The 23,708-nt window shown below is 37.4% G+C and overlaps 1 protein-coding gene and 1 non-coding gene across 2 annotated transcripts; both read right to left on the bottom strand.

The window, feature by feature from the left end:
* Positions 1-280: 280 nt before the first annotated feature.
* Positions 281-387, bottom strand: LOC131222088 (small nucleolar RNA R71). Its single transcript, XR_009159796.1, has one exon. It is a non-coding gene; the product is annotated as a small nucleolar RNA R71 (small nucleolar RNA).
* Positions 388-13,452: 13,065 nt separating this feature from the next.
* Positions 13,453-23,210, bottom strand: LOC131220199 (cysteine-rich receptor-like protein kinase 15). Its single transcript, XM_058215162.1, has 8 exons — positions 22,293-23,210; positions 16,706-16,825; positions 16,420-16,424; positions 16,141-16,323; positions 15,536-15,746; positions 14,489-14,726; positions 14,065-14,215; positions 13,453-13,988 (listed from the first exon to the last, which is right to left on the bottom strand). The coding sequence occupies exons 1-8, from the start codon at positions 23,122-23,124 to the stop codon at positions 13,680-13,682; spliced, it is 2,049 nt and encodes a 682-aa protein (XP_058071145.1). The 5' UTR covers positions 23,125-23,210; the 3' UTR covers positions 13,453-13,679.
* Positions 23,211-23,708: the final 498 nt, after the last annotated feature.

Genomic DNA, 23,708 nt, shown 5'->3' with positions numbered 1-23,708 from the left:
GAACATTGATTTTAAACCAGGTGTGATTCAATTAATTCCTAAATTTCATGGCTTGGATTCTGAAAGCCCCTACTTACACCTCAAGGACTTTGAGGAAGTAATTGTAACATTACAAGTAAATAATGGCAATAGGGATGTACTTAAGCTTAGGTTATTCTCATTTTCTCTAAAGGATCGGGCCAAAGCATGGCTCAACTCTCTGAGAACCAATACCATCACTTCATGGTAAGCCTTAAGTAGAGAGTTTTTGAAAAAGTTATTTCCCGAGCACAAAACAAATGCACTAAAACAAGAAATCATGTCATTCTCCCAAAAGGGAAATGAACTATTTTTTCAAGCTTGGGAGCGCTTCAACGATATTCTAATTACTTGTCCACATCATGGTTATGAACCATGGCACATGATTGATGCTTTCCGAAAGGGGCTCACCATAGATACCCGTCAGTTCATAGAGATGATGTGTAGTAGAACTTTTCTTGACAAAGATCATAATGAGGCTTGGAATTTTTTAGATATGTTAGCAGAGAATACACTGACATGGGATGTCTCTGTTAAATCAGACCAAACTAGACCCATTCCTAGAGAGAAAGCGGAGATGTATGTCCTAAGAGAGGAAGACGACCTTAATGTAAAATTCGTTACATTGGCTAGAAAGGTCGAAGCCTTGGAATTAGGAAGGTTGATATGGTTAAAGCAAACACTTCCTTAGGTAATTTTTTTAGCATTTATGATGGTACAGACCATGACACAAAGGATTGTCCAATAATCTCAGTTGTACAAAATGTCACGCATGAGCATGATCAAGCAAATGCTATAAATTCTACCAAAGGTCAGTTATGCAACCAATGGGAAACACGTATAATCCAAATTGGCGTAACCATCTTAATATTGATTGGAGGAATGGACCACAAATTAATGCACCTAATGCACCTCAAATGCCTCTATAAAATAACTTCTTTGAGGCACCTAACAATGCACCATATGTGCTCCCACCAAAGCGATCATCTGTAGAAGATGCATTGACCGCATTCATGAACTCTCAAGCTCAAATGAATCAGTCTCTAATCCAATCAAATCAGGAATTAAAGACATTTGTGGCTAGGATTGAGACTCAATAAATACTAGGGAAAAAGGAACCCTTACTTCTTAACCTGTGCCAAACCCTAAAAACACACATTTCATTGGATATGCAAATCCATGTGAGCTACACCATGAACAAGCTAAGGTCATCATTACCTTGAGAAGTAGAAAAGAGGTCGATAACAAGATAATCCAACTAGTAGAAATATCAGAGGATGAGCCACTGTCTCAAGAAAATGATGAACCGACTATGGTTCAAGAGCTGCAACAGCAAAAGGATAAAGAGACTAAGTTATATGAGCCTCTAGTTCTGTTCCCATCTAGACTTCGGAATCCAACTGTCCCCATGAAATATCAAGAGGTGTTAGATGTGCTCCAAAAGGTTACTGTCAATATTCCTCTCCTTAATGTCATTAGACAAATTCTATCATATGTTAAATATCTCAAGGACTTGTGTACTATAAAGAGAAAATTAAATATGCACAAAAAGGCCTTCCTTACTAAGAAAGTGAGCGCTATAATTCAACAAAGGGTTGTACCCAAATATAAAGACTCGGAAAGTCTCACTATTCCTTTTATTATTGAGAATTTCTAAATTAAGCATGCTTTGCAAGTGTCAACTTAGTACCTTATTCAGTTTACAAATAAATGAGGTTAGGCGAGCTTAAACCAACCACGATTACACTCCAACTCGCTAACCACTCTATTAAGGTACCAAGGAGAATTTTAGAAGACGTGCTAGTCCAAGTGGAGAAATTCTACTTCCCCGTGGATTTTATTATACTAGACACTGAATCATGTGTAAACGCTGGTGCTCAAGTTCACATCATTTTAGGCTGCCCATTCCTAGCAACTTCAAATGCAATCATAAATTGCAAGAATGGAATGATGAACTTGGCTTTTAGTAACATAAAGCTAAATATTTTCAATCTATGTAATCAGCTCATAGATCCATGAGCTGAATTTCATGGATTGCTTGATAGAAGAATAGGAATTAGAGCCTAGTTTAATTGAGGAATTGATTCAAGTCATTGGGGACTTGAAAAATTCTGATTTAGAAAAAATGTTTACTGAAATTTGTGATAATAATGAAAACACTACCACTTAGGACATTGGTATGTACCAATGGAGACCACGCACTCAAATCCTATCTATCGAGGACTCGCGACCTCTGCCATCACCAACCAATGTTCCAAAGCTTAATTTAAAACCACTACCAAATGAGCTTAAGTATGTATACTTACGTGAAAATAAAACTTATCCTATGGTGATCTCTTCATTTTTAAAGAAGGATCAAGAGATTAAATTGTTGAGAGTTCTAAGGGACCACAAAGGAGCCTTGGGCTGGACCATTTCTAACATCAAGGGTATAAGCCCTTCCATATGCACCTATCGGATTCACCTCGATGAGGATGTCAAACTAATTAGACAATCTCAAAGTCGTCTCAATCCAAACATGATGGAAGTTATAAAAAATGAGGTGATCAAATAATTAGATGTGAGAATCATTTACCCAATATCCGATAGTGTTTGGGTGCGTCTAACTCAAGTAGTCCCAAAGAAATCCGGAATAACTATTGTGAAGAATGCTAATAATGAACTCTTTTTTTTTCTATTTTTTTTTTAAAATTTTTTAAATAATCCACTTAAATTTCATAGATGAAATCTGAAATTTACAGACATTCGGGTGGGTCCCAACAAAACTGGACCGCACCTATCATATACCGCTCTACACCAATTCAAATAAGAAGGAAAACACAACAGCCAACCAATTTGGGGAGAACTGGGGAAAGGCCAGCGCCACCTGATGCACCAGGCATCAGGTCCCTACCAACCCGAAAGGAAACCCGCAGAGAAAACAGAGGCTGACCGCTGCCTTCGCTAAGAAAAACCAACACCTTGAGCTGAAATAGAGATCCACAGGCAACTTCTCAACTCTAAAACACAAGGGGCAGCTCAACCAAAGAGAGAGAAACTCCAAACTGACAAACAAACTTGGGCTAGCTCTGATGGAGGGCTAACAGAAACTGAGAGTTGCGGACTATCCCAAAAGGCGACTCCCAGCAGAAACAGAGCCAACTGCTGGGAGAAAAGGAGTAGAACAGCGAAGAATAGCCAGCAGAACCTGTTCCCAAAGGCCATTCAGACTGCCCCAGGCCCCACGGAGCCCTTGAAGAGGAGACCACGAACCTGGGATGGAAGATCTTTGGGCAGAGGCCAGGGACAAAAGGGCCTGGTCTACCTATCATATCCTATACAATCGGGACTTTTTTTTATCTTCCTAATAGAGCCCACACCGGCTTTGTCTAGCAAAAACCTCCTTCTCGTCAACCAAGGAAGGTGAGAAATCTCACAGAAGGTCCGACCTTCATTTGACCCACTGCCCAGCCTAGCCAAGTTGTCAGCCGGCCCATTGGCCTCCCTAAGGATGAGGGAAACTCTAAAGCAACCCTTTTGGAGAAGAGTCTTTATCCTAGAGAGCCAGTATCTCCATTTCCAAGTAACCGACACAATCTCAAGAATGCAGTCCACGACCCACTTAGAGTTAGATTCGATTAGTACATGCGAGTAGCCAACTCTGACACACATATCCAAACCATCGTGAAAGGCCCTAAGCTCTGCCCTATTATTGGAGGATACTCCATAGTCGTTGCAAAAGGCAAATAGGAGCGAACCTGAGCAATCTCTGCAGATACCCCCTCCACCAGCTGGCCCTGGGTTGCCTAACGCGAACCCATCAATGTTAAGTTTATGCCAACCCTCCGGGGGCTTAGACCAATTCACAACCACACAGCTAGGGGATTGACGGGGGGAAGAAAGTCGCGAGGAGGGAACCGGATGAGCTGGGGCTGGACGAATAGGTTGTGGCGACAAGGATAGAGCCTTCAACCACCAGCTAACGGAACAGAAGGTAACCTGGATAGATGCCCTTAACCCGTCAAATCTTGCTTTATTCCTAACCTTCCAAATCTTGCTCTATTCTAATAATGAACTCATACCAACATGCGTCACCACTAGTTGGCGTGTTTGCATTGACTATAAAAAATTGAACCAGGTCATAAAGAAGGATCATTTCCCTCTACCATTCATTGAACAAGTTTTAGAGAGGGTAACCGGTTACTCCTTCTATAGTTTTCTTGATGGATGTTTTAGATATAACCGAATAGAGATAGCCCTGGAAGACCAAGTGAAAACCACGTTCACTTGTTCATTTGGCACGTTTGCTTTCAAACGGATGTCATTTGGATTGTGTAACGCCCTGAGAACTTTCCAATGGTGTATGTTAAGTATTTTTTCAAATATGGTTGGGAAGTTTCTTAAGGTTTTCATGGACGACTTCTCAGTATTTGGGAGTAGTTTTGAGGAATGCCTTAACAATTTATCTCTTATCTTGTCTAGGTGTGAAGAGAAATACCTTGTCTTAAATTGTAAGAAATGTTATTTCATGATTCAAAAGGGAATTGTTTTGGGCCATGTTAACTCCGAAAATGGAATCGATGTAGATCGCTCAAAACTCAACATTATAGCTAATCTACCTATCCCCCAAACTATTAGAGATATTAGATCACTTATAGGGCATGCAGGTTTTTATATAAGATTCATTAAAGACTTTAGTGCCATTAGTAGACCATTGACTAATCTTCTTCAAAAGGATATTCCATTTAAGTGGACAGATGAGTGTGCAAGTGCCTTTAATAAAATTAAATCATCCCTTACCACTGCACCTATCATGCATCCACCAGATTGGACACTTCCTTTTGAACTAATGTGCGATATAAGTGATTATGCCATAGGGGCTGTTTTGGGCCAAAGGAAAGATAAAGGGCCTTACATTATTCACTATACGAGTATAACTCTAAATTCGGCCCAAGTGAACAACTTAACAACTGAAAAAGAGTTACTTGTAGTAGTTTTTACCTTGGATAAGTTTAGGTCCTACTTGCTAGGATCCAAAGTGGTCATTTTCACGGATCACTTAGCTTTGAAATATTTGCTATCTAAGAAGGATACAAAGCCGAGACTTTTGAGATGGATCCTCCTACTCTAAGAATTTGACTTAGAGATAAAAGATAATAAAGGAGTAGAAAACGCAGTGGCCAATCACCTTTCTAGATTGGTGTTAGATGATTCCACTAAGGAGATGCATATCAGGACACTTTTCCTGATGAACAATTATTTGTAATCTCCAAGTTGTCTTGGTATGCGGATATAATGAACTATCTTGTAACGGAAAAAATGTCATATCATTGGAAGTCACAAGATAGGAAGTATTTTGAAACCGAGGTTAGGAACTTCTTCTGGAATGACCCATATTTATATAAATATGAGACTAATCAGATTTTTAGACGTTGTGTCCCAGATGATGAAGTTCAGAGTGTTATTTCCATTTGTCACATGGAAGCATGTAGTGACCATTTTTCTGCTAAGAAAACCATAGCAAAAATCCTACAGTGTGGTTTTTACTGGCCCACCATATTTAAAGACACCCACGCTTTCTGTATTGTTTGTAATAGATGTCAAAGGTTGGGAAGAGTGTCCCAGCGCAACATGATGCCTTTATCTCCAATTTTACTATTGGAGATTTTTTATTCTTAGAGTATTGATTTTATGCGCTCTTTTCCATCTTCTTTTGGATTTCTTTATATATTAGTTGGTGTGGACTATGTTTAAAAGTGGATTGAGGCAGTTCCAGGTAAGACCAATGACAACAAAGTGGTCATACAATTCCTCAAGGAAAATATTTTTTCTAGATTTGGAACTCCAAAGGCCATCATTAGTGATGGTAGGTCTCACTTTTGCAATAAGACATTTGAGGCTTTGATGAAGAAATATGGCATCAAGCATAAAGTGAGCACCCCATACCACCCATAAACAAGTGGGCAAGCTGAGATTTCTAATCGAGAATCAAACACATTTTAGAGAAAACCATAAAGCCAGATAGGAAGGATTAGTCCCTCAAACTATCCGACATTTTATTGGCTTATAAGACTGCTTATAAGACGCCGATTGGAATGTCTCCATACAGATTGATATATGGGAAGGCTTGTCACTTGACTGTGGAATTGGAACAAAGAGCCTACTGGGCAATAAAGAAATTAAACTTTAATATGGACCAAGTAAGTGGACAAAGGAAATTAGAGTTGAATGAATTAAAGGAGATGAGGAGAGATTTCTATGAAAATTTCAAAATCTACAAAGAGAGTATCAAAGCTTTTCATGACAAAAATATCCTGAGGAAGAATTTTGAACCTCAGCAAAAAGTCCTATTGTACAATTCCCGTATCCAGTTCTTTCTGGAAAAGTTAAGATCAAGATGGACAGACCCCTTCATTATGAAAATTGTTTATACTCATGGGGCTTTTGAAATTGAAAATCCATGTAATGGCAATATATACAAGGTTAATAGTCAGATATTGAAGCGTTATGTAGAAAACTTTCATTTGGGAAAGAAGTCATTCCTTCTTCATGAGCCAGAATATTCAGAATGATTCTCCTGGTCTGACGGAGCATTTATGTAGGATTTGTATCATATTCAATTCTTTTTAGTGTCACATAGCCGGTGAGTTTTTCATGGTAGGTGCTATCCACCCATTCTTTTATTTTTATTGTTCTCTGCATTACATTATTATTACATTGGGGACAATGTAAATTTTAGGTTGGGAGGTCTGGATAGTTATCCATGTGAAGGTTTTTTTAGCCATCCATGTGAAGGTTTTTTTTTCCTTTTTTAGGAGGGGGGTATTATTTTTATTATTTTTAAATTTTAGTTAGGTTTAAGTTTTTTTTTTTTCGGTTTATGAGGAAATTTTTTTCAACATTTTCAAAATAATATTTTTATATACAAGAATGTGAACAGGATATTTTGTGAATTCCAAAGGCAAAGTTAATACTTAGTCTAAGTTGATAGTAGTTAGAAATTTGATAACTGAAAATTATAGACTTGAGTTCAATTATCTAATCACTAGTTTAAAGTGAGTTGTAATTTGATGTACTGAATTCACAATACACCCTAGCTAACTACGTGAGGAATACGATATGTGACCTAGAATAACAAATTTTGATTCAAACAAGGTTAAATAAACTAGTACCAATGATATATATTTAAAAGAGAGAATATTGAAGGAAAAAAAATAATGGAAAAATAAAATTTTATTATAAAGCATGAATGCAATTACCATAACAATCGTGTCAGTAATCCGGAGTAAGGATACCTAAGTATCAATTACTGTTACCATTATAAGTATGATACCTTATGTTATGAAGCAAACTTGATTGGAATCTTCATCTGAGGGTAGTCTATAATAATGAGGATATGATAACAAAAGAAGAAATGTCATGAAGAAAATGAGATAACTAGAGATTTCATATTCTTAAGATGATTGAAATGAGTTAGGATAGGGAACATGCATATTTCTCAAAGTTAGACTAATGTTATGGAGCACTTAAGGATATTAGATCATAACTATTCTAAATTTTGATTAGGTCTCTAAACTCAAGGATGTAATGGATTAGAAAATTGAGATTCTAACTAACTTCAGACTTAGGGTAAGTATTGTTTTGTTTTGGAATTCATATGATGAATGGAAGCAAAATTGTATAAATTTCTAAGTGTTGAACTATTCTTCATGTCTTCAATTATTGTGGGTAACATTTTCGGAAACCTTCACGAGACTATAACTCATCCACTAGGGGAAACCTAGGAGTTTAAAGGCTCGTTACATATGTTAAGTGCAATCGAGATTACCTGCGAAAGTGGTGTAGTTAGAATTTTATTTTTATTTTAATTTTGTTTCTAGAATTAATTTTTATTTTTATTTTTATTTTTCTTCACTTATTTTGCTCGGGACTAGCAAAATGCTGGTTAGGGGGTATGTTGAGACTTAAATATTATATAATTTTCTCTATTTACATCTTGGTTTTATGAAAATGAATCAACTTAATGTTCTATTTTATTCATGTATGTGTTGCAATGTGAATTTAAGAGCTTGGATTGAAAAATGGTGCTAAAAAGCATGGATTTGATGCTTAAGAATCACCAAGGCAAGGGATGGATCTTAGGAGACCAAGATTGAAGAATTCACTATATGAAAACCAAGTGATAAATGAAGAAAATCGAAGATTTGAAGTGAAGAATCCTGAAATCGTCCTGAAAAAGTGTATTCTGAAGCTCTAAGGTTTATTTTGGAAATCTGCGCAGCAAAAAATCTATTTTAAATAAAATGTGCAGCGATAAGTCTATTTTGGAAAACTAAACGTATATTTGAGGCGGTTTCTAGGATTTTTCAACTTTGTACGAAAATTGGAGTTCCCTACTTATAAATAGGGCTTCATAGGGCATTCATAAACATCATTCAAGGCATCCCAAAGAAAAATTTAAGGGTTTTAAAGAGTTTTTAATTTTATTAGAGTTTTATAAGTTACTTTTTTTAAATCATTTCTATTTGCATTTATTTATTTCTTCTTGTTTTTTTTCTTTCTTATTTTAATTATGTTTTTCTAAGTTCTTTCTAGCCCAAGCTAGAAGGGAAGCACATGGGTTTAATAATTCCTTAAGATTATGATGATTGATTATTTTAATGATGAGAAGAATGGTCTATGTGTGTTATCTATTATTTAGGTTTTATTTTTTTATCCTCTTGTGAGATCCATATGTTTTTTATATGAGATCCACATTGATGGATAGGCTTACTCTAGATCAATCAGATTTCCTAGATAGGAGAGGTTCTCAATCTGTTATATTTCTTTGATTTTCATTATCTCATTGATATTGAATTATTAAAATCAGTGACGCTTGAAAATATATATCAATGGTGCAAATCCATGATTTTCTAATATTTTATATCACTTATTAAAATATTTAAATTGTTTTATTTTCCGATTAGGCTGACCATAGTGCTCATATCCTAGTTGTGTTATATAAGTCATCGTGATTTTAGAACATTAACTTATGTGTGGAACTTTGAAGCTTGGGTGTTATTTTATTCAGTTAAATTATATCCATTCAAAAATCCCAAAATCAAATCATCAGTTTAGTTTTTATTACTTAAGTTTGTTTTGCATTTGATTTTTTCCTTCTCACAATTCATCTCCCTATGGGATCGACCCTGTATTCACAGGATACTACTTACGAACCTCTGCACTTGGAGGCAAGCAATCAGTCTTTATTTTGAGTGAGTGAGTACTAACATGCAAAAAACATGTTTTCTTTAACTTTTTCATCAGAGAAGTTTGCAGCATGCGGATTATCCTTGAAATGACAATCCTTCTTTACTTGTCCAAACTTTTTACTGTTAAAACGCTGAGGTTTGCCTCGATTCCAACACTCACTTTCAATATGGCCAGACTTTTTGTAAAAGTCACAGGTAAGATTTGAATTTTTACCTTTTTTTCGATTTTGCCATTTCCCTTGCATCGATTTTCCACCTTTCTTGTAATTGCCTTGATTCTTTTTGGGACCAGCTTGTGTCTTCTCGGAAGAACTTTGTGGACCAATTGAAAGTTTTGTTTGAAACGCACTTTCAACTGATTTTTCTTCACGCCTCAACAATCTTTGCTCATGTGATTCTAAGGAGCCCATCAACTCAACCAATGATAAGGTTGAAAGGTCCTTAGATTCCTCTACTGCGGCAACGACAATATCATATTTTGTAGGAAGGCTTATTAAAAGCTTCTAAACCACCTTTTCATTAGAAATAGAATCTCCATAAATCATTAGAAATAGAATCTCCATAGATCCTAATTTGATTCACTACTTCAATCACTTGTGAAAGATAATCTTTCATCTTTTCCGAGTCTTTCATTTTCAGATTTTCATACTCCCTCCGTAGAGTTTGTAACTTGATGGCAATTGCTTTAGACGTACCTTTGAACTCCTGTTGTAAAGTGTCACATGCTTGCTTTGTAGTTTGAAATGGAATGATTCTAGAGAAGATAGATTCAGAGATACTTTGTTGGATGAAGAAGAGGGCCTTCGCACCTTTCTTCTTGTTCTCCTTCAGTTGTTCTTGTTGTAAGGTTGAGAGAGATGTGAGATTGGTTGTAGTTGGATAACCGGTTTCAGCAATCTCCCATAGCCCTTGAGATTGGAACAAGGTCTTCATTTTGATGTTCCAATGATCAAAGTTCTCCCCTCCAAAAATGAGAATTGCGGGATGAATCGTTGCACCATTCGTTGCCATCAATTCTACTTCTTTAGAAGTTTCTAACACCCAGTCAAGACCAAAAACTTAGCTCTGATACCACTTTGTAGGCTATTGTAACCTTTTTACTTAGAAAAAATAACTTAGAAGGGAATAGGAGAATGCTGATTTTTGTTGTATTGCTTCCTCATACTTGAAAATGAAATCTATACACATATTTATAGGCTTTTGGATACGTTCAATAAATAAAAGCTATTTAATAGATGCATACAAAACTAAGGGACATGTGACTCTTCAACAAAGAGATATGAACCTTTTCACAAAATTCTAAGCATGAATACATGCCTGTATTGCAACAAATGCATGTATTCCAAAAGGTACATGTATTGGAACAAATACATGCATCTCTCTTCAAATACATTAATTCAACAGAACTGGACAGGTGCTGGAATTCTAGCTGGAATGGTAAATATTTGCATCCTGGTGCATCTGAGTCGCGCAAAAGTTGTGGATTTCCGGAGGCAAGAGGGGGTGTGGGATTTTTCTGCTATAGAGGATGTAAATTGCCTGCTGAGATGATTCGTCAAATCCGGAGGATAAATTTTATAGTTATGGATAGGGGAGATAGGTTGATTTGGGCCCTGGAAGCAGTAGGGAAATTTTCCATTAAAGCAGTGTGAGAATTATTGCTTACTAAATGAGCGAAACTGTCTTGGTGCCATTGGGTTCAGAATAAATTCATGCCCTGAAACTTGTAGTATTTGTTTGGAAAATCATGAACAGGGCAGTTCCAGTTGATGTACGAGTTCAGCAGGTTGGAGGCCATCTTGCATCCAGATGTACGAGTTCAGCAGGTTCGACATTAGATTATGGTCCTGATGAAGCAGATCCTGCTGTCAAGATAGATGTAGGAGGAACTTATATATCCAGGAACAAAATGGTGCATCCAAGGATTTCTTCAACAAGTACAACGTCTCTACCTTCATCCCAAGGCTGGACTCAAGGGCTCATTGCAGCAAGATCAAGTGATCCTCCGTTGTCAGCAGCAGAGGGCCCACCCAATCCTGGCTCGTCTCTACTGAATGGCTCTATGAGGAGGGGCGATCAGCAACTGGATCTTGAAATGGAGAACCAGGACAACGGTAGCATCAGATTAGAGGTCCATGTGATTAGTCGGGGTCTGCTTTCTATTGGGATGATCGCATCGATGAATGGCTACAGCTCAGGCAGGAACGGCAGGATGTTGATCTGTTGTCGAGGCATTTTGATAAATTGTCTCTGCAAGGCAGTAATCACTGGCCTGAAGAGGAGCTTCCTTCCAGCGCTGTTAGGCCAGAGTTGAGGAGGAGAGTTGATATCACATACAATGTGCAGTTGCTTCATGGTGAACTTCTGACGTCAGATAAATTGAATTTCACCAACCACCAGGGGCTGTCAGCGCTTGGAAATTTGATTTCTTAGTATGATTTTGCAGTGGAAGATCTGAATAATCTATTCTGCAATGGTAAGCTTCCATCTTAGCTTTGGGCCCATTTTAGCCATCTTTCTTATATGCATGTTAAACCAAATCAATCCATTCAACATCAGATTGAGCACTAGTGCTGTCGGGCAAGGGACTCATCAAAATTCAAGTTGCTTCGTGGGATGGTTCCAATCTTCATTGTATGCAAACTATGAATTGGGAGAAATGCCCAGAAATTTAACGAAAGGATGGTGTCAGTGGGCGATATTATTGTCAAGGTTTCCAGATGGCTGAAGGGGTTTGGCAGCCGTATCTAGGGATTGATAGTAGTGTGTTGATTGAAAAGGTGGGCCTTCAAGCCTTTGGCCTCCGAAAAATTGAAAGAAGGGCATGCGTAATTGAAGTGATTAAGTGGATTCAACCTGTCCTGGGCTGGCTCAAATTAAATGTGGATGGTTCCAGCTCCCTTGGCAATCCTTGTGAGGGGAGAGAGTCTGTGTTTGTAGTCTTATTTGCTTTCCACCATGCTTATGGGTGGGTATCCAACACAGTGGCAGGGGGCCAGTGTTGCTGGATGGGGTGAAGATTTGTATTAATTAGGTCTGACTAATGTCATAGCAGAATCTGACTCTATAATCATTACGGTGGCCTTTGGCGACCCGCTTGCTACCATTCCTTGGAAATTTTAGTATCGGGTAGGGAAAATCACTCATGAGTGCTTGAATCTGAATCTCAAAATTTCTCATACTCTAGAAGAAGGCAATGTAGTAGCAGGTGGCCTAGGTAGGCTAGGGACTAATGGGAGTGAAGATGGATTCCCGGGGCCTGGTTTCTTTGGATAATTTGGGGCTAGGGATGATAAGGAAGAAGGGTTTCTCTAAACCTGGGCCAGCGGGTACTAGATAAGACTGTTTGGTTGCCTGGTCTGTCTGAGTCCTTTGCTGTTTGGGTCTGACTAGTTAGGCCATTTTGTTTCTGGTCTGTCTGAGTCCTTTGCTGTTTGGGTCTGACTAGTTAGGCCATTTTGTTTCTTTTGCCTTGTATTTAGTTTGTATAGTGCTATTATTGGTTATTTTGGAGGCGAGGTGAAATCCCATTTTTTGTGGGTGCCTCTGTGTATGTAGCCTTTCTTATCAGTGAAGTTACAGGTGGTGTGCTCCCACCTTTCTCCAACAACAATAACAACAACAACAACAAAAAAGATAAGTCGTGATATATGATATGGAATTTTGACAAATCAACAAAGTTATAGGTGGTTTGATCCCACCTTTCTAAAAAATTAATAATAATAATAATAATAATAATAATAATGAAGAGAGAAAGATGTTGCCTATTAGGAAATACCATGCATTTCACGCATATGAACACCATTGCCTCATCATGAACTACTTAGATCTTGCACATGCGAATGACAAAGAGGAGTCAAATCATGTTGAATTTACAGAACAAGACTATGAATATGAATGTCTTGGCATCAAAGGGGATAATGGGTGGTGGCGTGGAGCAGTATCTAAAGAGGAGAAACAAAAACTCACTTTGCATTCCTTGGAAGAGTGAACATGTATGCACTTGTGTTTATTGATGGCTTAACCCCTATATATAGGATGCTATACAAACTCAAGACAAACTAGGATAGGACAACCCATTAAGCAGCTCATGTTCTAACTAAGATATGTAGACCTGATTTCCAAGACATCTAATTACTCACTAACCAGATACTAGCCAAACAAAACATGGAGGCACACGAGACTAAACGGACCTGGAAAATGATTCTCAACAAATAGGATCTTGAAATATATATTAAAACTTCAATTAACATAATCCCCAAATGTTTCAAGTCCATCAAGCATCTATGTATCGATAAAAGATGGGAACTTACATGGAAAGGGCATCATTACAAATATACATGTTTTTGATAAGCAAAGGTTGAACCACGGCCTGCAGAGATCACATCCCAACGCAATAGAGCATGAGATTGACTGATCAGCTAGGCCCACTCATCTGGGTTGGAGAGTAGAGATAGTTACCTCATTCATAGAGCCCATTTTGGCACTTCCTGAAGATTGATCTGATTCAATGACCACTCTTGAGACAAAAAAGCCTGGTTGTGTAGGTTGTGGAAGATCCATAGATTCGCTTCCAAGCATGAGAACGACCAAGGACATGGTCGGCCTATCTGCCGCATCTTGTTGAACACACAGTAGCCCAATGTGGATCCATCTCAACACTTCACTTGTCTGACATGTCTGGGCTAACAAAGGATCAATCAACCTCATAGTTGTTCCATCACACCATAATTCCCATGCCTGTAATATCACATTTCATGTAAGAATATGAGACTAAGAAAGTATGTTTTAATTCAAGTTACTGAGAGAAACATACATAAGTCAGGAGGCTCTGAGCATGGTTAGGAAGATGGTGACTATTGTTCCTTTTTCCGCTTACAATCTCTAGCAGTAAAATTCCAAAGCTATAGACATCAGATTTCACAGAGAATCGCCCTCCCATTGCATACTCTGGTGCCATGTAGCCGCTGTTGGCAATGACCATGGTGGAAGATGCATTAGAAACAGTCTAAAAAAAATGAGAAATTCCAAAGGACTCTGGGCTCGCAGATGTGCAATATCATCAGGTGGTTCCAATGTCTAAATGTCCTGTCCAAGAAATCAGAACCAGTTCGATGATTTGGTCTGTGATCAACATTTTTAATTAACGATTTCATTAGTAATCATGGAATGACGAGTCTGATTATGGGATGGAAAGTGTGATATGTATTGCCAAAGTAGAACATTGCATGCCTACTTACTATGTTCCGACGACTCTGTTGGTATTGATCTGACTTTGATTTCCTCCCAAAAAGCGTGCCATTCCAAAGTCGGAAATCTTTGGGTTCATCTCATGGTCCAACAAAACATTGCTAGCTTTTAAATCCCTGTGAATGATTCTGAGTCTTGAGTCTTCGTGGAGATAAACAAGGCCCTTTGCAATTCCACCTATAATTTTTTGACACCTTTCCCAGCCTAATTGAGCTCGCTTGATTGGATCTGAAAATAACATGCATATTGAGTTGGATCATATTCTACTCATTGATTTTAATCAAACTACGTGATAGACTTACATAATGCTTGTGGCAGTTTTGTGCTCTCAAGCCCAAATAAAATATTAGGGTTGCCCAAGTTGGCAGTTCATTCAAACTGCTGTCATAACTTTTATCATGAATGCTGATGGTAACAGGATTTGTGTAGCTGATCGTAATTAGTTGGGATAAGGCTTATATGATGATGAGTTGGATCATGGTTAGGTTGGTTAGAACTCATATTGAATTAAATTTACAGTGCATGTTGTAAGGTGTGTTCGATTGCACTAAATATCATGACATTTCATGATTGTTGTAACTAACACAATTAGTAGGGTTAGGGAAACTTCACAACAGGGCTGGAGTTAATTTATTTATTTAAAGGTCAATGATCTTTCAATTGGTACAATTTTGGGATATCCATTGTAGGCCTGGCTACATGATTGTTTCCCCACAAATAAAATTGGAGCATATACCACCTAGTTCCATTTACAATAGAAATGGAGATTGCCACATGCAACTAATTTAGATGATCTTAACCACTTACCTATGTTTTCCTTTTGACATTATGATCTAATAGTATGTTTGTTTGTTAATTGGCTGGTATGGCGACTGAGATTCTAAAGAGTAGTCATATTGGGCTGACAATTTGGGTCCCATTTCACATGTTACCACCGTTTAGGTTTGTTTATAGTGCTTGTGTGCGCCTACAACCATTTCACACGTGTGTTTGTCTGGTGAAATTCAAAATTTGGAGAAGAAATAAAGGATTCATACTAAAGAGGAAGACATCCAAGCTAGTGTTTGGCATGAATTCATAGATGAGCAGTTTCTCTCCTTTCTCTATACAACAATACAAGAGCCTCACAAGGTTCCTATGTTGGAGTTTGGCAATCAACGTGACTTCATTCTTGAATTCCTTCGGACCTTGCCCTGAACTTCTTGAAAGCCTTTTAACTGCAATTTCCTTCCCATTAGATAGCACTCCCTGAAATGATTTTCCATGCAATGGTTAGTTAGAAAACTCATGTAGCCTACTCAGTTTAGGACTTATTCAACTACTCCAAGTAAAGATGTGTTTGGATGCCAGAGCAAATTGAACTTCAAACATTCAGTTGATTCGAGATGACCTCACCAAATTAATGAGTTTTCTCATTAATTGTAATGAGGATGTAGCCATTATATTGCAATTACATAGATGTTAGTACAACCTAGAGTCTGCGTCCTTGTTATGCTCAACAAATTAAGGCTGTGTTGGTTGCACTCATGATATTTGGTGCAACCAAACGCAGCCTAAAACTTTCCTCATTCCATTTTCATAGAATAAAAATCTCTAATTGGTTCGATTGTGAATCCAAATACATTCATACAAGTACCTTTACCTTATATACAGGACCAAATCCACCTTCTCCGAGCTTATTTTCATCAGAGAAGTTGTTCGTAGCAGCTTGTATTGTAATTAAGTCAATCAACGGCAGATCTTGTGTTTCCTCACCATTCATGCTTGAGTCCATGAGTTCCAAACCAACCAGAGGCCCCGAATAATTTAATAGTGCATGGTGTCCCTACTCTTTCACTGATTTAGAAACGAGAAAACATGAAATTAGTCACTGGCATTTTCTGTTTCAGCCTAAATTTTAGACCCAGCCCTCATCTAGGGCCTGAACTTAGGATCATTTGTGGAAAATGGAAGATGTACATTCCTAGATTCATGCTGAAGCCAAGACTAGGAAAATATCTTCAGGTCTAGGCATGGCATACTTATTATTTCTTTTTCTGGCATAAAAAGCAGTTCAAAGCCCAATCCACAGGCCTAAAAATAAAATCCAAGCCCGGACCACGGTGGGCTTCACCCAAGAGCCCAATGGTCTGGCCTAGCCTTTTGATGGCCCTATCTATTGCCTTAAGATTATTTAGCTTCTTTGTTTCTTGTTATTTTTACCTAACCTTTTGGTGGCCTCTTCCTTCGCCGTCGGTAGCAGTAAACATAACAACTGAATAGAGCCAACACCAGAACCGATGCTACACTAGTGAAGATTATAATCTTTGATTGGTTCCCTCCATGCCCTGTCAGAAAAGCAAAACATTTCTGATTTCAATTGTCCTACACATTGTTCAGTGTTTGGATGTACATTGTGGACATTAGCTTAATCAAGAGGAGTGGTGAAGGACTAGTAAAAACTTTTGGGTCCTTACTCATGCCTCAGTGGTAGACTCACGAGAGTTTAAACCCGAGGTCATGGATTTGAGTATCCATTGTGATGTGAGTGTGTGGGTGCGTGCGTGTGTGTTAAAAAAATTGTAATCAAGGAGAAATTGCAAAATAATAATAATAATAATAATAATAAATAATAATAATAATAATAATTTAAAAAACTTCTGGTCTTTAGAAGGCAATCAATCACCTTATATCCTGTGAGTTGGAACTTGAAACAAGTCATTATCTCTTCTTCTTTTCTTTTTTTTTTTTCTTTTTTTTTTTCCCTGATATTTTTAATCTTGTTTAATTTAGTGTGAGAAATGCTCCAATGCTCTGAAACTGTAAGTTAATAGCCTTCCTAGTTCCATCTGTCGCTTGGACAGTCCAGAGTCCAGAATCCATTTTATGAGCTACAATGCAAGAAATAACACTGAAGGGATTATCAAATCCATCTTTGATTTTGTCCTTGTTTTTGTAGCCATCTTTTTCTGAGCCATTGATGGGATGGTTAGGATCATTTGAACATTTTGACACTTGAGAAAAATAAGCAATCTATGATGGTTGGGTTACAAAGATAAAGTTAATGATCGTTTAAAGGATTTGTGCAATCGACCCCAATTACTTTAGGATTGGACCTATTTTTGTGTAAATGAGTTGGAATGTCCTAATTTGGGGATAATTATCAGATAGGTATGATTATTAGTCAGATTAATGCAATAATTGCATGGTAGCTCATAGAACCTGTGTTAGACTTAATGTACAGTCTAGATCAAGCAATTGGATTGTCTCAGTGTCCAGATGAAACTAGGAGCATTATGACATATAGTGCTCCAGGAGAATTGGAGTATTTCTTGTTTATTTATTTTTATTTTGCTTATATCCCTAAACACATGAAGTTCTAAATGTTGAAGCCATTAATTTCAAATACCATTTTGTAAACCATGGTGTTGAGGTGTGGAGTTTTTTTTTTTTAATTTTTTAATTACACAGGCACCTCACACACACACACCACGCATGCCGTAGTGGGATTTCACCACCCATGGGTCTCAAACCCAAGACCTCATGTTGAAACTCCTCAGAGTCTACCACCGAAGCAAGGACCTCGGATTGAGGTGTGGAGTTTTATTTATTTATTTATTTATTTTTACATGACTATAGCTTGACAAACAAACCTTCCCAAAGAAAAGAAAATAAACCCACGAGCAAGACCTGTTTGAGGTGTGGAGTTGACTATTGTGGGACCATGTGATAGTCATACATCCTAAAAATAGGCTAATCCAGTCATCACGTGCACTACATGTGGAATTGGAGGTGTTTTTTTTTTTTCTTTTTTTTTTGGGGGAGAGAGAGAGAGGTTTCTAGGAAGTGTACATTCGTTTTCGTTTTTTAGGTGGCGCACCTGCTGATTAGAATGAGCTGAATTTTAGGTCATTTAAACGACGCAGATCATTACAGGCATGAAACATGGATGAGAAGGCTTACCATTATCGAAAGGAATACTCTTATTATGTGCCTAGAGCTGATCTTATTGTCAACTATACTTAACCATATCTCAGGAAATGCTATTATTTGATCCCAGTAAATTTGTTGTCATGTACAATCCACCCCCAGATATTAAAAAGCAGTTAGTGTAACGGCAGTTGCACTTTGTTTATTTTGTCTTCTAGTCTTTTCAAAATAATGGAGCATACGTGGCCACGTGGCTTCATATTAGCCAAGTTTTACAAGGGGGTCATATGATGCTCCGGCAGCATATGATGCTTGATACACTTGCACTCAAAATTTGTACATATGGCATGTGTTAACTCAAGAGAAACTGGTTAAATTATAATTATGAAATCCACTGTTGCTAAGTCATAGTACTAAAAGTATGTTGTTTAACTATCCTAACCACTGATTTACGGATACTTATTAGTAAATAAGATTATTGGATAATTTTCAGGTGGTAGACTCTCAAGAGTTTCAACACACGGTCAAGGGTTCGAGTATCTATAGGTAGTGAAATTCCACTAGCGTGAGTGTGTGTGCGTGTGTTAAAAAATTTTTAAAAAAAGGATTATGGGATAATTTTCATCCTTCACCGTGCAATAAATGTCCACCGTTCTAATAGTGAAACGATAAAATGAGCATAATTTTTGGGAAAAAAACTCTATTTCTCTCAGGCCATTATAAGTTACAATGCACCTAGGACACTCGATCAATCCAGTCCACTGGTCTAATTTGAATTTTATTTTTTCATGGCATTAAATGATTAGGAATATATATTAGTGGGATGAGCTCTACATCTTGCATGAATTTTGGTCCTTTGGAGCATTTGATTAGTCTTTTACATCAGCTTGACATTAATCACACGAATTTAATTTTTATTTTTATTTTTCTTGTAGTTCTTAAAAGAAATGGTACGAAATTGTTAGGGATACATGTTAGTGAGTTGACTTCTATTGATTGTATGAATTTCAACTGTTTTGGGGGGTATTTCAGTGATCCCAAATCAGCCCGGCACTATTCATCTATATTTAATTTTTAATTTTACTCAAATTTTTTGAGAAAATATAAATATTTTATAGAGTTAGAGAGATGCATTACTGTGATGAGTTCCACATGTTGCATGAATTTCAGCTATTTTTGAGGGATTCTAGTAGGTAATAAAGACCTACACTATTTTGTCAAAATTTTAATTTTAAATATTTAGGCACAAGCATTGGTAAAATGGGTTCCACAAATTGCATGAATTTCAAGTCGTTGTGGGGGTATTCAAGTGACCTTAAATTAGGCAGACACTTTTATCCAAATTTAATTTTTATTTTTTTCTTAAATTTCTTGAGATGTCATATGGCCGGGAACATGCATTAACATTAATGGAATGAATTCCACAAATTGCATGATCCAGTACTATTATTAAATTTATTTGTTATTATTTTATTTTTTTTCTTGAATTGCTCAAAGGAAATGATGTTAAATTTAAGGAAAATTTATTGGTATGATGAGTTCCACATGTTGCATGAATTTTGGGCTGTTTTGGATCATTTAAATGGTCATAAAATAGCATTGTAGTATTCATCCAAATTAAATTAATTTTTATTTTTTTTCAAATTTCTTATAGTGACATAATTGATAAGTAATGGTTTTGTATTTATGTTTTTCATTTGATATCACTTTTAACTCCACTTCATACTACATGCACTGGTATCTTGTGGACTTGAACAACTGTGATGGTACTGTAGTAAAATGACTATATATGGGAAATGGTACTATGAGGTCAATCTCATGGGAACTTTCCATGAGGTCCAGCTGTGTGGGCCCCACCGTGATGTGCATCGAACATCAACCCTATCAGTTTGATGCACCATTCCTTGGTGGGCCACGGGCTTAAAAATCAAGTCAATCCATGACTTGGGTGGGCCTTACCACATACAATAGTCGGGAGAGGTTACCCTCCCATTAAAACATTCATAATCATTTATTGGGCCAACCGAGATGTGGTTCACAAATCCAAACCATCCATTGTGTGTATCCCACTTGGATGAGTAGTCAGACCAAGTTTCAGCCGCATCAAAAACTCATGTGGGCTCCATCAAGTACTTTTATATGTTCTAGGCATGTCTTCACATTGTTTTAGATGGTATGGTCCACCTGATTTTGGTATACAACTGATTTTTGGGATATTCCATAATATAAAAGGGACCCATCAAATGCACAATGTTGATGTTACTTCCCATGAGATTGTCTTTATAGTACCATTTCCACACACACACACACACACATATATATATAGAGAGAGAGAGAGAGTCATGCTCACCTACGCACCTTTGCACACATGTCATGAGTGTCTAGTCTGAATGATCCATATGATGCGGAATCCCATGAAACTCCAAAGGACAATTTTTCACCTTGATCTAAAATTCTTGTGGGCCATAGCAAAGAAAAATGCAAATCAAGAGAGGAAACTGTTTTCATTCTTCATGGCCCACCAAAGTTTTGAATCAAAGTAAAATTTGGGCCCGTGGGTTTCATGAGGTGCTGCTTCACATGAATGGTTCGAATTTTGGATCCACATCACGTATGATGGGTTCTAAAAAAAGTTCGCACCATTGTGCGAACTTGTGCGCAGGTGAGCATTTCCATATATATATATATATATATATATATATATATATATATAAGATTCATGCTCATGTTATCTTATTTATATTGTGTCAGTGGTATCATATCTTTAAAAAAATAAATATATGAATTTCTAATTTAAGCCTCTTAAGGTATGATTATCAAACAACCTGCAACATTATTCTTACCAAACAATGACTCATTACACTATTACAAACATGTTCAAAACCAAAAACTAGAAACATATTTTGAATACTCTTATCTTTTGAATTTATATATATATATATATATATATATATATATATAAATGATCATTATGGCTTTGACGTTTGTTACGACCTGTAACGGAGCAGATGCATGGCCTGCCTTTATCACTATTAAATATTTTAAAAGCACGTGGATTAGTTCAATTCAGTTATCTCCTGTAATTAAGGTGAACTCACTTGGATCCCACATAAATTTACATCAGACCGAGTCAAATCGACTTGATTACTTAGAAAATCGTTCCTAAGCATCACTCGGTAGTGGATCAACACGGCTCGTTGATTAAGTGGTCTGCAATCAAAGAGATGTTATTTTCTACATGTTGCACAAATAAGTCACATACATAACAGATACACATATTCTATATCTATGCCGTCCATCTCTTTTTCCAGATCATTTTAGAGCATGAGCCCAAAATGAACTTGATTTAAATCTCAGGTGGACCACACCATAGAAATTAATGGTGATTAACCATTAAAAACTTCTTGTGGGACACAAAAGTTTTGGTGCAGGCTAATATTTATATTTTACCCTTCACACAAAGGGGTTATTTAGATTTGGATCTTATCAATCCAAGCGAAATTCAACCTCAAGAGGAATTATCCTATAGGAAGCTGAATACTCAACCTCAAGAGGATTTATCCTATCAGGAAGCTGAATACTCAACCTCAAGTCCCACTTTTGGGTGCAACTCTTGAAAAGACACTATTTCTACACAAAATCAATCTTTTCCTCCACTAAATGAAAATCAATCCAATTGGTTTTCATTGAGTGGGCTTTTATAGATTTTGAAAAAAAAAAAACATTCAGGATGCAGGCAGCAAGACGACCGTCGATATTCTATCCCGAACCAGGGTGTCGGCTGAAAACAACCATCTTACAGTGCGTCCAAACGAGCCCTAATGCAACTCAACTCGAGCCCTAAGGATTCGGACCAATTGTCAACATTTGCAAAATCATGCTTACCGGAGGCAGCATCAGTTGTCGACGAAGGAGGACGACGAAAGGCGGACGGTGCAGCAGCATAAAAAGGGAATACCTCATACCTCATAGCACAACTCGCCCCTATAATTACAGCCCCATCCTTTCCGTCGCAGCACACCGGAATCTCGGAAATAGCCGCTTCTAGGCATGTGTTGCAGTCACTTCTTGATAAATCAGGGGTGCACTGTACAACCGCATATATCTTCTGAGATGCTGTAAAATTAGCTTCTCCCATCGCCAACATCCGAACAGAAGGACTAAATGCGGCCTTTGAAGAAAGATTTTTCAATAGACCATTCAGTGTCTGGTTAAATCGTCGTGGGTCTGATACATTTTGCTGTCTCCGCATTAATGCTAACGAATTGATTGATGGATCATACACGGATTGGAAGTTATGATCTGAGTAACGCAGCATACAGATATCATACCATATGACTGCTTCTCTCCTGTTGGGACACTTCTGTTTGATATCTTGAGTCGCCTGGTCGACGCAGGCATTGCAGGTGTCAAAAGAAACATCCCCTCTACAAACGAAGAGGCCGAAGGCGGAGTTGGGATTTCCACCCCTCTCAGTGTAAAAGTAAGTGACAAAATGAGCGTTGAAAGTTAGAATGGGGAGAAGGGTGTTGAGATTTGTTTCAAAGGTTGTATTAGGAGTGTAATCAGCCACTGAGCAGTTAGAGTAGTAGAACTCATTGTAGAACTGCTCTGCATGAGAGAGGGAATTGAAGAGAAAAAGAAGAAAGAAAGATAGTTGGAAAATATGCATCTCTTCTTCCTTAGTATGGAAAGGGAAGAGAATATGGAACCTCATTCTGAAACTTGCGTAAATTTTCCATGATCTCGTCTGCAGTACTTAGTCACACCATAGGGCCGCACATGAAGAGACGATTTGACTAGAGCACTCCATATTATTTCTTGCAGTGGATGTCCCACAATTCATAGCTGATGGTGATTGGGTGGTTGGAATCATTAATATAAATAGTTGAATTTAATTTAGACATTGATATGAAAATTCAACACTAACATCCACCACATGAAATCAACGATTAGGATCATCCACAAAGCATGATCCAATGCGCGTCTCATACACAGCAATTCTATTAGCTCAGTTTGAACGACTACAAACATCCAATAAGAATGATCGTGATTGGCTCATGTTCTCTAATTCCCAATAATTACTGTTTGAGAATGATCTATTTTCGTCTCGCATTCGTCCATTTCATACGTACAGGATGATTAGATAATTGTGTTTGGAAACATTATCTATTCAAAGTAGGGGCCAATGGATAGATGGACCTGGTTGATTCAATACACTGCCACTTGTACTATGGGGAACCATCTGCAATATTCCAGTTCTACCACCTCCACCTTATCTTTTCTTATTGTCTCTCTCAT

Source organism: Magnolia sinica, chromosome 12 (genome assembly GCF_029962835.1).
Source record: "Magnolia sinica isolate HGM2019 chromosome 12, MsV1, whole genome shotgun sequence".
Taxonomy (NCBI): domain Eukaryota; kingdom Viridiplantae; phylum Streptophyta; class Magnoliopsida; order Magnoliales; family Magnoliaceae; genus Magnolia; species Magnolia sinica.
This window is presented reverse-complemented; position numbering and strand designations above follow the sequence as displayed.

Coding starts and splice junctions, on each gene's coding strand:
- LOC131220199 (XM_058215162.1), bottom strand. CDS start 23,124: ATGAGGTTCCATATTCTCTTCCCTTTCCATACTAAGGAAGAAGAGATG. Junction 14,216..14,488: donor AACAGAGTCGTCGGAACATA/GTAAGTAGGCAT, acceptor CATTGCCAACAG/CGGCTACATGGCACCAGAGT. Junction 13,989..14,064: donor CTCAGAGCCTCCTGACTTAT/GTATGTTTCTCT, acceptor GTGATATTACAG/GCATGGGAATTATGGTGTGA.